Source organism: Vipera ursinii (genome assembly GCF_947247035.1).
Source record: "Vipera ursinii genome assembly, chromosome: 1".
NCBI classification, from domain to species: Eukaryota; Metazoa; Chordata; class Lepidosauria; order Squamata; family Viperidae; genus Vipera; species Vipera ursinii.
In genome coordinates this window covers 173272152-173287762 of record NC_139512.1, presented here as the reverse complement: position 1 = coordinate 173287762, position 15611 = coordinate 173272152, and the positions used below count along the sequence as shown (strand labels likewise).

The 15611-nt window shown below is 41.2% G+C and overlaps 1 protein-coding gene across 3 annotated transcripts in view; it reads left to right on the top strand.

The window, feature by feature from the left end:
* Positions 1-9127: 9127 nt before the first annotated feature.
* Positions 9128-15611, top strand: part of SF3B1 (splicing factor 3b subunit 1) — a 30980-nt gene continuing 24496 nt past the window's right edge. For all 3 annotated transcript variants that reach the window (XM_083371538.1, XM_083371540.1, XM_083371541.1), the window contains exons 1-4: positions 9128-9253; positions 14076-14242; positions 14443-14544; positions 15459-15573. In XM_083371538.1, coding sequence (XP_083227664.1) covers positions 9226-9253; positions 14076-14242; positions 14443-14544; positions 15459-15573 — 412 coding nt within the window. In that variant the 5' untranslated portion in view covers positions 9128-9225. The remainder of the gene's footprint in view (positions 9254-14075; positions 14243-14442; positions 14545-15458; positions 15574-15611) is intronic.

Below are 15611 nucleotides of genomic sequence, written 5' to 3'. Positions count from 1 at the left end.
CCGCCGCCGCCGCCGCCGCCTCCTCAACGGCCTCCCAATACCTGTCCGCACCTCCCTCCCAGATGCAGAGCCAATCGCGTGCAGGAGGCGCCTAACGCTAGCCTATCGGCGCACAGAGCTCTAGCCGAGCGTCAGCCCTCGAGTTCACCGCCTCTTTTAGACCCTCCTACGGCCTACTCCTCGCCCTCTTTCCTTTCGGCCCCAGCACGTGATTTACCGGACTCGCGCAGGAGTGACAGACTTCTGGCGTCGGGGCCGCGCCCGATCACAAGACTGTTGCTGGGGTTATGCGAGGCCCTGGGGTTCGTCGAACCTTAGGATTGGCACGCGATTGGCCACACGGAATGCCACTCGCTCGCCTTTTTTTAAGCGACGTAGCTTGAAACGCCAGTAATATTAGAAAGCTATGAGGAGAACGTCCTTATTAATTCGTCCTCCCGTTTAAATCATTTCTTGGCATCGAAAGCACTCTTAAGTAAGGAAAAAGCTGCTGGGTTTGAACGTGGCTTCTGCTTTCTTTTTCCACTGAGGCGAACGAAAGACCAGGGTTGTTGTTTTTTTCCCTCCCTGCTTTTGACAACCCAAACTGGTGGGCTGTGTTAACCGGTAGCTCGAGGTTGAATTATGGAGTCCTTGATACCCTCGGAGTTTGTTTTCTTGCAGACCTTTCGTTCTCCAACTAAGTAACATCTTCAGTTGATCGGGATATGTCTGCAAGAAAACCCAACAAAACTCAACGAGAGCACCAAGGACTCCACAGTGTTGTCCTTTGGCGTTAGTGAGAGTAAGTTCACTTCTGGCTCCCTATGAAACGTAACTTTTATTGTACACACATCTATCTCCCCTTTTCAGTAGTAAGTGAGAAACTGCTCAAGTGTAAAGAAGCCTTTGCTGCAAACGACAGTTGCAAAATGTGTTCTGTACACTTCACAAATTGTACATCCGTTAGAGGAACATGAAATTCAATTTAAAGTCCAGTTTCACCGAAACAATAAGATGTATTGTCATAGAAGATTTCAAGTAAAGTTCTACATTTAGGCAAGAAAAACCAAATGTACAGGTATAGTATAGGGCAGGGGTAGGCAACCTTGGCTCTTTTATTACTCATGGACTTCACCTCCCAGAATTCCTGAGCCAGCTTGGCTGGCTCAGGAATTCTGGGAGGTGAAGTCTATGAGTCATAAAAGAGCCGAGGTTGCCTACCCCTGGTATAGGGGGTACCTTGCTCAATAGTAGTAACTGTGAGAGGGACCTCAGAGTCCTAGTGGACAATCACTTAAATATGAACTAGCAGCGTGCTGTAGCTGCCAAAAAAGCCAACACAGTGCTAGGCTGCATTTACAGAGGAATAGAATCAAGTACACGTGAAGTATTAATACCACTTTACAATGCCTTGGTAAGGCCACACTTGGAATACTGCATCCAGTTTTGGTCACCACAATTTAAAAAAGATGTTGAGACTCTAGAAAGAGTACAGAGAAGAGCAACAAAGATGATTAGGGGGCTGGAGACTAAAACATATAAGGAACGGCTGCTGGAATTGGGTATGTCTAGTTTAATGAAGAGAAGGACGAGGGGGGACATGATAGCAGTGTTCCAATATCTCAGGGGCTGCCACAAAGAGGAGGGACTCAAGCTATTCTCCAAAGCGCCCAAAGGCAGGACAAGAAGCAATGGATGGAAACTAATCAAGGAGAGAAGCAACCTAGAACTAAGGAGAAACTTCCTGACAGTTAGAACAATTAATCAGTGGAACAACCTGCCTCCAGAAGCTGTGAATGCTCCAACACTGGAGGTTTTTAAGAAGAGACTGGACAGCCATTTGTCCGAAATGGTATAGGGTTTCCTGCCTGAGCAGTGGGTTGGACTAGATCCCTTCCAACTTTATTATTGTTGTTGTTGTTGTTGTTATTTACTGGAAACTGTTAAGAATTGATAAGAATGACTAGCCAAGCCTTGTGCTCATGAAGTAATGACAATAGTGTCCTGGAAGAGGGGCTTCAGCCTGTTAACAGAAAAGCCTTCATGTTTTCTCTAGGTTTCTGCTTATTTGTGGTCTGGAGTTTTGCAGCCAGGGTGTGGTTGTGTATTCTCCACCACCCACATTTGCTCACATCCTTTCCACATAATTGTGGGCAACCTAGAACAGAATCAAGAGAGAGAACTAAGAAAAGCAAAAGTGCACTTGCATACAGTTGATAAAGTCTGTAACTTCCCAAACCAGGCATCATTCCATTCTATACTATGGCATTCAAATCTCTGCCCTCTTTTCAAAATAAAGTCTGAGAGTAAATGGTTGCAACTATCCCTAATACATAAGTCAAATAAGAAGACATTTGTTAATCACACCAACTTGTTAATATTGAAAAACAGTTCTGCTTGAGCAGGGTCATCTGTTCTATATTTAGCAACAAATGTTACTATATTTAGCAACAAGCATTATTGTAATTCAACTCTTATTTCACAAACTGGGGAATTTATACAAGCAATAATTTGGGCTTCCATACTGGGTTGTAAAAATTCAGATGACTATACATGGCAACAGAGATAGTTTCCTGGGACCTAGTGGTGATCTGGATTTTTACAACCTAGATACAACAGTCCTAATGGGAAAACATGGGATCTTTCCATTGAAGAATTAATCCTTAGATCTGTTAGAACAGGGGTGTCAAACTCAATTTCATTGAGGGCCGCATCAGCATTGCGGTTACCCTTGAGGGGCCGGGTGGGTGTGGCCAGGGTGGGTGTGGCCTACTGGTTGGGCGTGGCTGAAGTTTGTGTGACCTACTGGGTGGGCATGGCCAGCTCTACATTGTTTGCGTCAATGGTGCCTATGGGGGCCTGGGCAGGAGTGGGACAAATCTGAGGGTCTCTGGCAGAAGGAGATGGGACTGGGTCAAGTGCCGAGGCATGGTCCACTGGAGGAGCCTCACTGTTCCTCTCAGGCCATGCGGGGGGGGAGGCTGGACAGTGATGCGGAGGTCAAATGCCCAGCCTAGCCCTCAAGCACCCGCAGCACTAAGCTCACCCCCACTTCCCCAAGGCGGTGCCCAGCTGCTGTGCTTGCTCTCCTTAGCCAGGTTGCTCATGATGGGTATGAGGGCAACGTCAAGAGGGAGGCCCACTTCCTCTCCATGTGAGGAGACCTGGCTTTGTTTCCAAAGCTTCCTTAGCAATAGGATGGGAGACCACCCAGGTTAGGCCAGGAGGAGGGGATAAGGGGATGGTGAAAGGATAGCAGGGAAGGACTAAGGCAGGACTTCCCTCAGACCCTTCCTTCCTTCCTAAGAACAGAGTGATGGGAAAATATTTGAGATGAGGGAGGGAGAAAAACAGGCAAGAAACGCAGCTGGGGAAGTGTCATCCTTCATGAGGAATGAAGAAATGTACCATCGCCTGGAACTGGCCAGCACATGGCCCTCTCGTCACAGTGCCGAGAGGCTGAGCCGGGTGGCACAAATCTGAAGAGAAGCACAACGCTGCCCAGCCCTTAGCCTGCCCGAAGTAGGCAGGGCCATGTGCTGGCCACTTCCAGGCGATGGTGCATTTCTTCATTCCTCACAAAGGGTGATACCTCCATAGTGTGCGCCCAGGGGGCAGGGCCGATGCGGCAGGGGCCGGTCCCTCACTGTTTCCAGATGGCCTTGTGGAGCTAAGACTGAATGTATTTCAGCATAGATGACCACCACAAAATTGTACATTGGCTCCTGGCCGGCCTGGGCCAGAGCCAAGGCAGTGGGGGCCGTTCCCTCACTGTTTCCAGGATGGCTTCGCGGGCCACATGAAACCACTTCACGGGCCAGATCTGGCCCCCGGGCCTTGTGTTTGACATGTCTGTGTTAGAAGATCTAAATAGTTTTGCATTTTTCCTTAATATCAGAAATGTTATGTTAGTAAAAGAAAAGTATATTAATTTAGCAAGCCAGAATGTAATAATTATCTATCTATCTATCATCTATCTATCTATCTATCTATCTATCTATCCATCCATCCATCCATCTATCTGTCTACTCCCATTTTACAAGCCTGTAATCCCTTAATTCAGGATAGAGTCGGGGCAACTAGATAAAGCTGATAATTTATTGGCCAGATGCCCATCCTGATGCCATGCAGAGTTCACAGCAAATATGTTTTCTTTGCACCCTTGGAGAGAAATATCTGCCACTACCTAAGACTGAACTCTCAACCTTCAGAGTGGAAGGTGAGCACCTTCACCACTAGGCCACCATGCTACTCATCCATCCATCTGCCCACCCATCCCACCTTACCTACCTACTTACCTAGCTACATACCACCACTAAAACTCTTATATCTATATGTTAACCTTCAATTGAGTGAAGTCTGATCTCCTCGACTTGAGCTTCTGCTGCATCAGCCACTCACACCCTCTTCCCAAGCCTTGCCACAAACCCACACACTCTGACTTCCATGACACCTCTTACACACCCCTTGCACCCTGCATGACCTGTGCAGCATCCTTGCATGCCCAAACCACACAGTATCTCATCCCTCACATCTTAGCAATCTGCACTGCACTTCCATGCACCTGACCCATTCAGCGCTTTTCATGCACCCCGTGTGCCTTCCCTGAACTGCAGCATACCTACAGAAAGATTTGAATTTTCAACACCATTATTTAAAATGTAACTGAGTTGGATGCAAATTTAACCCCATTACCCAAATTCTGAGAAGTATCAATGAAATTCACATAATCTTATGCAACATGCCTATAAGTTTTCATTATTCCCTTTGCTTAGCGTTGACTCAGTGAAAAAAAATGCCAAAGTGTCCATGACTGAAGTCCCATTTATTGAAATTAGTCTGCTCTAAGCAAAATTATCAGCAAATAATCTGCTGAAATTACAGTATTCTTGTTTGGAACTAAGGCAGCATTTCCTGCCATACTTTTATTATGACCAACTAATACTATGGCTTCTTAAACTATGAACCAAAATAATCCCAACAATGTCTGCTAAAGCCTGTTTGAATGAGTCCAAAATTTATGTGCACTTTATTACTGTCAACTGCAAGTATCAAAAAGTGTCAAAAATCTACTAGGTAATGGCTCAAGCTGTTAATTATTGAACAATGTAAGAAGAAAAATACCCTCATTAAAATGCAATTAAAACAAAAGGAAAGTTTTTACTCACCTGACACAAACAGCAAATTTGTTTTTTAAACATAGGTATTTTCTTTTTCATACCTACTTTTGTGTTGCAATTTATAATCCAGTCTAAGATACATTTGCTCTTACACATCCCCCAAAAATTCAAAAAGCATTAAGTTCCAACTAAGCATACTCCTTAAATCAACACTATTTTTCTACATATAAAAATGTGACATATTAGGGCTGCGTATACTTTCAATAGAAGTGCTTTGACCTTGTACAATTAGGGTAGTTTTATACTTGTCAGTTAAGCAGCCTGCAACACAAGCTTGAAAAAAGGCATGGCTTTTTTAAACAAACAGTAGAAAAAGTTATAGCATAACCTCACATACCAAGCTTGCTAAACTATTGAATACAAGTTGCTACAATTTGTTATATGCTTTACTTTTCAGGATTAAAAATAAAACGTAAAAAGTGCAATATTATGAAGGAAAATTAAAATGTTCCCTGGGGTTAGCACAAATTTTATGTATTAAACTGTATTAAACTCAGCATTTACTATGTCTGCAAATCATTGGTACAGGGATAATGCAAGCAATATATACAGTTACTTTTACATATAATGTGAATGGAATTTCTTCAATTAAACGTGAGAGCTATAATTCCAAGTGTTTTATCTGGACATCCGTGTTTGTGCAGGAAATTGCATCTAGATTTTGCCAGATTTTGCTATTCTAAATTCAGACTGAAAAATTACAAATCTTAAAGGAAAGAGAATAAAAAAAAGAATTAAGACCACTAAATGATTTAGGAATAAAAGGAAATCAAGCCGAACATGGTGGCTGGATACTATCAGAGCTGACACCAACCAGAGCATAGAAAAACTCAAAGAAATAGTGCAAGACCTGGCCCATTGAATCACTAACAGTAAGACTCAACTGAATGGACATTTTCGTTATTAAATGATTTAGGATGTTGTATATTTGGGGGCAGATGAAACCAGATGTATCTATTTAAATATTCAAAATCATGCTAAATATTATGTTAATAAAAGCATTAATCAGGTACCATATATCAATAAAACTACAGCATCTTCTGCACATTCTTTCCAATATTAATTGCTGTTTATCACCAAGTGCCTTCCAGAAAACTCCAAGTAAGTCTGAAATCATCTACTCAGGAACTCTCAATATCCCAGACAAAGGGAGTGTGATAAGCGCACCTAGTATAAAATAAGAATCAATTGCATATCACTTTTTAAGCAATGAAGTTTTACAGCTAACCCAGAGCTGGTTGCTGCAATAAGAGCTGCCAGTTCCAGAACACATACTTTTACAAATTCATCCACTTCAGCATGCTTGAATTTGATAAATGCACATTGTTAAATGAGCCTTTCAGCCAGCCATTTTGGTTTTGTAGCTTTCCCTCTTTTGATTTTGCATTCTGTCCAGCATAACTTTTTTTTTTCATTGGGGGGAGTTGCCATTAGGTTTTATGGTGATTTAAAGATGCTTTGTATGCCGCCAAAATGTACTTCTGTAAGAACATTCTGACAGCATCCACAATCCGATATTACTGTTATAGGTTTTTGGGTCAAAGAATTCACTGGAACTTTTGAGTAGAGAACTTGGAAAAATCCTTTCTCAAATGGGAGTGAGTGCAAAACAAACAGGCAAGCCCACTGAAGCCCCCTATATTTTATTTAATTCAAACTTAATTGACCTCCTAGAAGAGTTGTATTCCTTTTTTAGTTTTATAAAATTGTAGTTTGGTTATTTTTAGAAGCATTCTAGAGACTGCACCCAAGAATTTAGGGGGCACAGATTGTGCAAACATTTGACTACAAAAATTGCCATTGCTTTAAAAAAGAAACAATTGTAACACACTTTACATTTGATAAGGAAAGCCTCTCTGAAATATACATAATCATGTTAGTTACACAGCTTGGAAAAATAATTGAAAAGGATTTCCAAAAGCCAATGTTTTATTTTATTTAACAAGTAAATAAAATACACTTCATGATTGTGTTCATAAACTTTGGTTTAATAAACCAATATTCAAGCAGCCATTCCCTTTCTCTGGTATGCAGCAAGCAATTAAACTTGAAACCTCTTCAATTAACTATACTTTCTTAATATGAACTATACTTACCTGAAGAATTCTTGACTTAATCTTATACAAAACACCAAAAATAACCTTATCTAAAAGACCAAAATAAAATTGGTGAGCTACAATGTCTATGAAACATACATTATTCTCTTATGAGTTACTTTACCATTCAGCCTTTTTGGAGACCCTCCACTGTTGGTGATTGAACTCAGCCTTTGATCTTGTGGTGCCTGATCTGAGATACATTCTCCAGGTGACAATTTGCTAGATCCTCTTCACACAGCAATGGAGTTTATCACTCAATTCCATTTCTTTTTAATATTTTAAACATTTTTTTAGACTTTCTGTTCCTGCCAAATATTTACACCACTGTATCTATCCATGGAAGTTAAATTCCTGTGGGAGAGGAAAATTGGCAAGAGGTGAAATGCCTAGAAAAGAGATACATTATGAAACCCAGAAGCATGTAATCTCTGCTTCAGATTAGTAGAGGCTGTTAGTACTGTACTCCTTCCTTGTCAGCTCTTTCACCATACAAAATGGTGTGGCACCTAAGGTATGGTGTGGCGCCTAAGGTGTTGAACAAGGAGCAGAGCGACACCCCAGGATCTACTCCAGCCTCTTTCATTGGATGACTTTGGGCCAATCCTACTTTGTCAGCCCAACCTCAGGATTTTTGTTGTGGGGAAAAATAGGAGAAGCAAGCCTGACTTTTAGTTATTAAATAAAACACAAACAAAACTCTAAGAGGTGGACCAGGAAAAAGTAGTTTAGCACTAAATGATCTTTGACTAAAAGTAGCTCTTCTTAGCTGTCTGGACCATTTAACGTGAAAATGATCAGCAAAGAAAATGGAAAGTTTTTCAGAGGCAGATGTTTGGTTGCAGAGAGATTGGTAGGAAACTGAAAAGATGACATGATTGGTTGGGTTTTTTTTTTAAACAGCTGTAAATATAAGGAGCAGGAATGGGGAAAATAGTAATCGCTGGAAGGATCCAAAAATCTTTGGATGATGGCGCAAATTCCAGAAGCCATAATACATTTATATGCTCTAGTAGTCTATGACAACTGAAAAGAGCTCACTGCAGTTGAAAGAATATAGGGTACATATATTTTCAATTTGCATTCTAATCGTGTTCAAGAGTCTCAATAATATCATGTATTTAACACTGTCATGTATGTTATTTTTAAAAAAATATATTGCACATTTATCCATGAATAGATCCCGGTCCATATGCAGACAGAAGCGGAGTCCCATCATTTAGGCCTCGCTATTAAGGCACGGTGCAGCTGTTGCCTCCTTAATTTCACACTCAAAAGCAATCGAGGCTCCTCAAAACCTCCTGTCGCCTTTGAACAAACGACACCGCGTTTTAAAAAAATTACCTCCGATTCAAACTCTCATCCAGCAAAGTCAGGATCAAGAGCCCAACACCTTAGCGCAGGGGTCTTCAAACTTGGCCCTTTTATGACTTGTGGACTTCAACTCCCAGAATTCCTCAGCCAGCTTTGCTGGCTGAGGAATTCTGGGAGTTGAAGTCCACAAGTCATAAAAGGGCCAAGTTTGAAGACCCCTGCCTTAGCGTCACATCTCTTGATTGGACCGGGAAATAAAAGCTTGGAAAGTCTCGTTTAAATAGCAACAAACCTATTCGTTTCGCCACCTATAAAGACCTCTGTATTTTTAACCTTTAACGGATACTTTTCCGGGACACACTCGCAACGAGCGGCCTTCCGAGAAGCAGGAGAAGGATGGGGTTTTATATATATATATATATATATATATATATATAAAGGGCAGAATTAGGGACCTCGTCTCTCTCTTTCTCCGTTTGAGCGACTCTGCACGTTTTGCGATCTACCGTTTTACTGGCTTTCCTCCCCCCCCCCCCGCCTGCGCGGGGAGCTTCCCTCGCAACCCCGCCCACTAGCGGAAGTTGACGTCGTTGCGAGACGGCGCGCGGCGCCCCCTTCCATCTCGCTTCCCGTTTTTCTTCGAGCTCCACAAAATGGCGAAGATCGCCAAGACCCACGAAGGTAAGGAAACGGCCGTGGCACTCCGCGTTTCGCCCGCGCCCCTTCTGGCCGCGGCTCCTCGCCTTCCCTTTCAAAATGGTCGCCCGCCCTCTCGAGAAAGGTGCAGGGTTGGGAGGAGAGCCGGACGGTGAGCGGCCGGGTCTCCGGCGGGGCCGGGCCTGCGCGTAATGGCGTCGCGGGACGATCTTCTCCGGCTTGCGCGCTCCTCTCTCTTCCGGCTTGCGCGTCGTTAGCGCCGAGGGGTAGGCCTGGAGGGCGGCTAGAGAAGTTGGGTGTGAGTCGGAAAGCGAAGGGCGTTAAGATGGGCCCGTAAGATACGAACAGCTGTTTCTTTCCCGCTTCGAAATAAACGCGCACCCTTCGCTGCCAGCTGGCGGGATTAAAAAGGGGAGCGGTTTCGTTCGTTCAACGACGACGGTTCTATTTTACAAGAATGTTTTAGTACGAAACTGCGCGACTGTAGAAAAATGTGCGAGAATGTGTAGATTCAGGTTTTCTCCCTTAATAATATTGGGCGTCTGACGAAAGATAGCCTACTTGGAGGCGGAGCTGGTTGTTTAACGTAGGACTGTTAAAAGGTGCGAAAGGTTTACCAAAGTAATCTGCAAGAGATAAAAGACATGAGAAAGCTCAAAGTATAGGAGTCTGTGGTTACGGTTTTGAACTAGGAATTAGAGACCCAAGTTTAGATTCACTCATAACTGTGGAAGCGCTCTCACGATAAATCATTGTTAGGGTTACTAGGTGTATGATTTAATCTTAGTACACGTATTAAGCATACTTTATTTAATAAATCGGTTTACTAAGTTCATGACTTGCTCTTAATAAATGTATTTTTTTTAATTTTAATCCCATTTATATCCCGCCCTTCTCCGAAGACTCAGGGCGGCTTACAATTTAAGCACAAACCAATGTGCTTAGCAATAGCCTTCATTCTATGTATATGCCTGCTTATTAGGGCTTTTGGGGGCCCCCCAAGCGGCATTATTACAAAGTCAGCTTATTGCCCCCAACAATCTGGGTCCTCATTTTACCTACTTCGGAAGGATGGAAGGCTGAGTCAACCTTGAGCCTGGTGGGATGCGAACCTGCACTAATTGCAGGCAGCAATTAAACATACTCTACCTCACTGGATTGTTACTGTTGAATTCTTGGAGGAAAAATAAATAAAGATCTAGCGAGTTAAGTCAACATACCTGTACTTTGATCCTTCTGCCTTTCTGAAGCAATTGTAAGCAGTAATACGGCAAAATATTATTTGTACGGTATTTGTTATGTGAAGGTAGCCAGTTTGTAACCTTCGTGTTGTAGGAATATAATTTGCAAGTGTAACTTGGGGCACATTTGGTATTCTCCACCTCTTCAGTGGCTTTTGTTAAGAGAGGACCTTGCAGCTCTTTTTATATTTTTCCTGCCTGGGTTATTTATGAGCTTTCTATTTCAGATTGGCTTGTTCTTGTCAGTAGAAAGTTTAAGATGTATCAATCGAAAAACTAAGTTGAACATCTTAGTTGTTTGTTTTTTTTAGATAATGAGGTAATGGGTTTTTCACTTTAAACTCTACACATTATGTCATGAATGTTGGTTGATGAACATTGAACAGTGTTAAAGGTTAAAGGTTAAAGAAAAACTAGAAATTATGTAATTAGAAACAATTAAGTGAAAAAGTAAGTGAAAATTCAGTGTTCCCATTAGGTAAAAAAGGAACTGTTATTTATGTAATGGGGAAAATAATCCAAAATAATTATTTAACAATTCGTTATCTACTAATTATAGCAGTCAGTAAATGTACCACATAATATATATTTTAAAATTAGTGCCATATGGGTAGAACTGATAAGAAAATATTTCATCATCTCCCCCCACCCCAAAAAATAAAAGTAATTTAAAAATTTGAACTGGGAAGTATTTTTCATGGCATTAAGATTTCTGGAAATGGTACATCTATATCAGGCATGTCAAACTGGATGTGTCATGCCGAAACCTTGCCCACCCCATTGCCGGCAATGGGGGAAAAGTCCCAATATGTCGTGAGTTTGACATGCCTAATCTATATACTAGAGTAGGTCAGGATGTGAAAACAAATGGAGGAAAGGACCCAAGACAACTCTAAGCATAACCAACTTCTAGGCATGGAAAGGGAGCCAAACTTGGGGTAAATGTATTCTTTAATCAGCAGTTTGAGAATTTGCCTAATAGTCTGGTGAGTTCAGTTTCTTTAATAGAAAAATGATTCAGTTTGGATATATGCCAAAAATATTCAGGGAAGGATTAAAAATTATGTTTTACGACTAATAAAGCAAAAAAGCTTGCTTTTTAATAAGTTGCTCTGTTCATATTCAGAGTTGGATAAAAATAACAGTGCATTTATTGAAATGCCTGGCTATCCATAGCTAGATATTAGTTGCTAGATGCCATGTATTTGTTATTTAAAATAGTGTATTTGCATATCACATTAAGCAATAACTTGTAAGAGTTCCTGCTTAACCCATTGATCAGAATGGCAGGGTATTTTGCTCAGCCATTAGGCTGTTGCTGTCAGCAGGATAGATTGAAACCAATCAGCCAAAGTGTAGTATCTATGATGTCTGAATTCAGACTTCTGATTGGTTCCAGTCTTACAAATCAGAGTTGAAAGTCAGGAACAAAGATTCTAAAATGAATTCTAAGAATTAAAGTGATGCAAGCATAGCCTTTATTTATAGAAGTGTGTGTCTTTATGTTCTTAATGTTTTTTTCTCAATTCAGTGGAAATAAAGTCCTGGCATATAATACCTTCTCTGATAAGTTAGAAGACCTTTAAGCTTCCAAACATTATCTGTAACTTTTTTGATAATATAACCCATTATTTTGTTCTAAAATGTCATTTTTACATTTTTACAAAATTGGAATATTGGTTACCAGTAAGCCAGTTTGTTTGTTGTGGGGAGAGTTACTTAAATTTGTCAATATTTGAGACCCAGGCCGGGCAGCGGGGTGAGCTTCTGTTACGTGTCTCAGTTTCTGCCAGCCTAGCAGTTTGAAAGCATGCAAATGCAAGTAGATAAATAAGTACCACTTCAGTAGGAAGATAACACATTCCGTGCACCTTGGCATATAATCATGCCGGCCATGTAACCATGGATGTGCCTTTGGACAACACTGGCTCCCTCAGGTAGGAAACAAAATTGAGCATCGCCCCTTAGAGCTAAACATGACTGGACAGGGAAAACCTTTACCTTTTTCACCTTGCCCTACTTGTTGAATGATATGCTGAAGAATGCTGTTAATTAAGAACTGGACATATGTGCTGTCGTTCTTTTGTACATAAGAACAAATTAAACTTTTTCTCTCTTGAAAAATGTATTTTTGCATTATGGATGAATATGGAACTGGAATATATTCCAATATAACCTGGTTTAAGCAAAATACGGTTTGACATAGTATCATTGAATACATTTGGTTAGAACAGAACGCATTCCCCACATAATGTGAAACTTAAGTTTTCTCTAAAAATGCTTTAATACTTGCTTTTCCTATGCATGGAAGGGAGAGTGAGCTGACAGTATAATCCAGGGGTGTCAAACTCAATTTCATCAGCATTGCGGTTGCCCTCAGGGGGCCGAGTGGGTATGGCCAGGGTGGGCATGGCCTACTGGGTGGGCGTGGCTAGAGTGCGTATGGCCTACTGGGTGGGCGTGGCCAGCTCTACATGGTTCGCATCAAGGGTGCCTATGGGGGCCTGGGCAGGAGTGGGACAGATCTGAGGGTCTCTGGCAGAAGGAGGGTCTCTGGGCCAGGGCCAAGGCAGTGGGGGCCGTTCCCTCACTGTTTCCAGGATGGCTTCGCGGGCCGCATGAAACCACTTTGCGGGCCGGATCTGGCCCCCGGGCCTTGTGTTTGACATGTCTGGTATAATCCATGACTTATTAACTGTAAGCATTTAATGTATAGAGCAGGCAGGGGTCCCCAACCCCCGGTCCGTGGAACCGAACTGGGCCATGGCATGCCAGCAACAGGGCCGCACAAACAAGCAAAACCCCATCTGTGGGATACAGGCAGCACACAAAACCACACCCCCTCCGGTCCACGGAAAAATCTCTCTCCAAGTAACTGGTCCCTGGTGCCCAAAAGATTGGGGACCTCTGGTATAGAGTGCTAGAAGGTGGATAGTTCCTGCTTTCCAACTCAAAACCTTAAAAAAGAGGGTAGAAAAACTAGGAAATGTTGAGACCAGTTCCTAACATGTTGGTATTTCCACTCTCTAACAATGCTAAAAATGCTGCTGTGGGACACCCAAAACCGATAATCCTGCAACACCATAACAAAAAAATGGATTCTGTTAGACTTCTTTGAGAAAGAAAAAACCGTAACTTGTATGTGGTGAATAAATGTAAGAGTTTTTTCCTGGCTGTTTTTTTGTGTTTCCAGACAGTTGTCTGACTCAGGTTAGAGTGTAATTACACTCTGTCATCCAAAAATTCATTATGGTTTATGAAGTCACACAAACCAAATTTGACTGGGAATAAAGGTAAACTTCTAAAAATCAGGATTAAGTGGCAGAATTTTCCCCAGAGAATAGTTGTGCATTTGATGTTTTTCTAAGCATATTTATATAATTATTCTTAACACCAAGGTGTGTATTAGGACATTTGTCAAATTATACATTTAAATGAATCTTACCCATAAATAGTATGTAAGTTCTCAAAATCAGTTTGGCCAAGATTTACAAATTAAGTGGAGAAAAGATAAAGGTTATAGAAAAGGTCAATGTAATTGCTTTCAGTATGTTTATAAAATTGTTCTGAAATGTATATAATATTGGCTTGTAACTTTTTCACAGATATTGAAGCACAGATTCGAGAAATTCAAGGCAAAAAAGCTGCACTTGATGAAGCTCAAGGAGTTGGCCTTGATTCTACAGGGTATTATGATCAGGAGATCTATGGTGGAAGTGACAGCAGGTTTGCTGGATATGTAACTTCAATTGCAGCAACTGAACTTGAAGATGTAAGTGTAAAATAAGATGTACTTATTTTAATTAGTAATAGCACAAACTGCATTATTTAAAGACTTCATGGATTCAGTTGTTTAACAGTTATGCTTAAACAGTTCAATTTATTTTTTTTAAAGAAATCGAATTATTTTAGTACAAAAATATATTCAGTAAAAATAGTGTTGATGTCTCCTAACCATCTTGATTTATGTAGGATGATGACGACTATTCTTCTACAAGTTTGCTTGGCCAGAAGAAGCCTGGGTATCATGCACCGGTGGCATTACTTAATGACATACCACAGTCAACTGAACAGGTGAATTTTTGAATATATTAATGCAATAACATACAGAGGTATTATATATATAATAAATATGTAGAGCGTTGGCAGCACCTGCGCCAAGGAAAAAAAAAGAACGCAAGGGTCAGTTGGGATCAGCAGAATACAGTGGCCTCTTTATCAGCTATCCTGTGCAGGGCATCCAAAAGACCAAAGATGGAAGGAGTGTGATAGGTAGGGGAGGAATTGAAGTGGAGGCTGTTTGTGCAGGACAAAACAAATGTGAGGTCTTTGCCTAATGACTGCATGGTCCTGGCTTAATAACCACAGCAGGAACTGCCTCCACTAGGAGGTATGGTTTTATGATTTCATTTAATGTTCCCTTCACTTAGCAACAGAAATCCTGGTCCCAAATACGATCATTAAGCAAGGACTACCTCTGATCGAGATAATTTATATATAGATAAGATTCCTTATTTAGTAGAATATATTTTGATGGATCTGGGCACTTCATGCACCCGGGCCACATCTGGCCCTTGGGTAGCCTTGTCCGGCCCGTGTAAGATCAACTGGAAATTAGAAATCAAATATAAATAGTATGCGATTAACATAATACAACTGCGGTACTAATCACTACCCTTTTAGACTGTTGCAGTGTTAACTATAGCAACATGAAGGGTTGTTTTTTTAGCAGAAATTGTCTTCAGTTTGTCTATCTCCCATCTTTCCCCTGGTTCTCCAGAATGTCTTTCAACACTCCAGAACAGATTTTGAATATGATAGAATAATCTGTTCCAGTGGTTTACACCTTTGTAACAACAGTAGAATGGTGCTTTTGAATGCAACCATGGAAATGTCCTCATTCAGCAATGCTTTTTTTATGTTGGTGGGGTTAAGGGAGAACCTTTACCTGCAACTTTTATTGAGAGTTGTATTTATCTCACTTTTAGTATGATCCATTTGCTGAACATCGTCCACAAAAGATTGCCGATAGGGAAGATGAATACAAAAATCGGAGACGGATGATGATTATTTCCCCTGAACGTCTTGATCCTTTTGCAGATGGTAAATTATTTTAATTTTTCACTCAATTTTATCAGTTT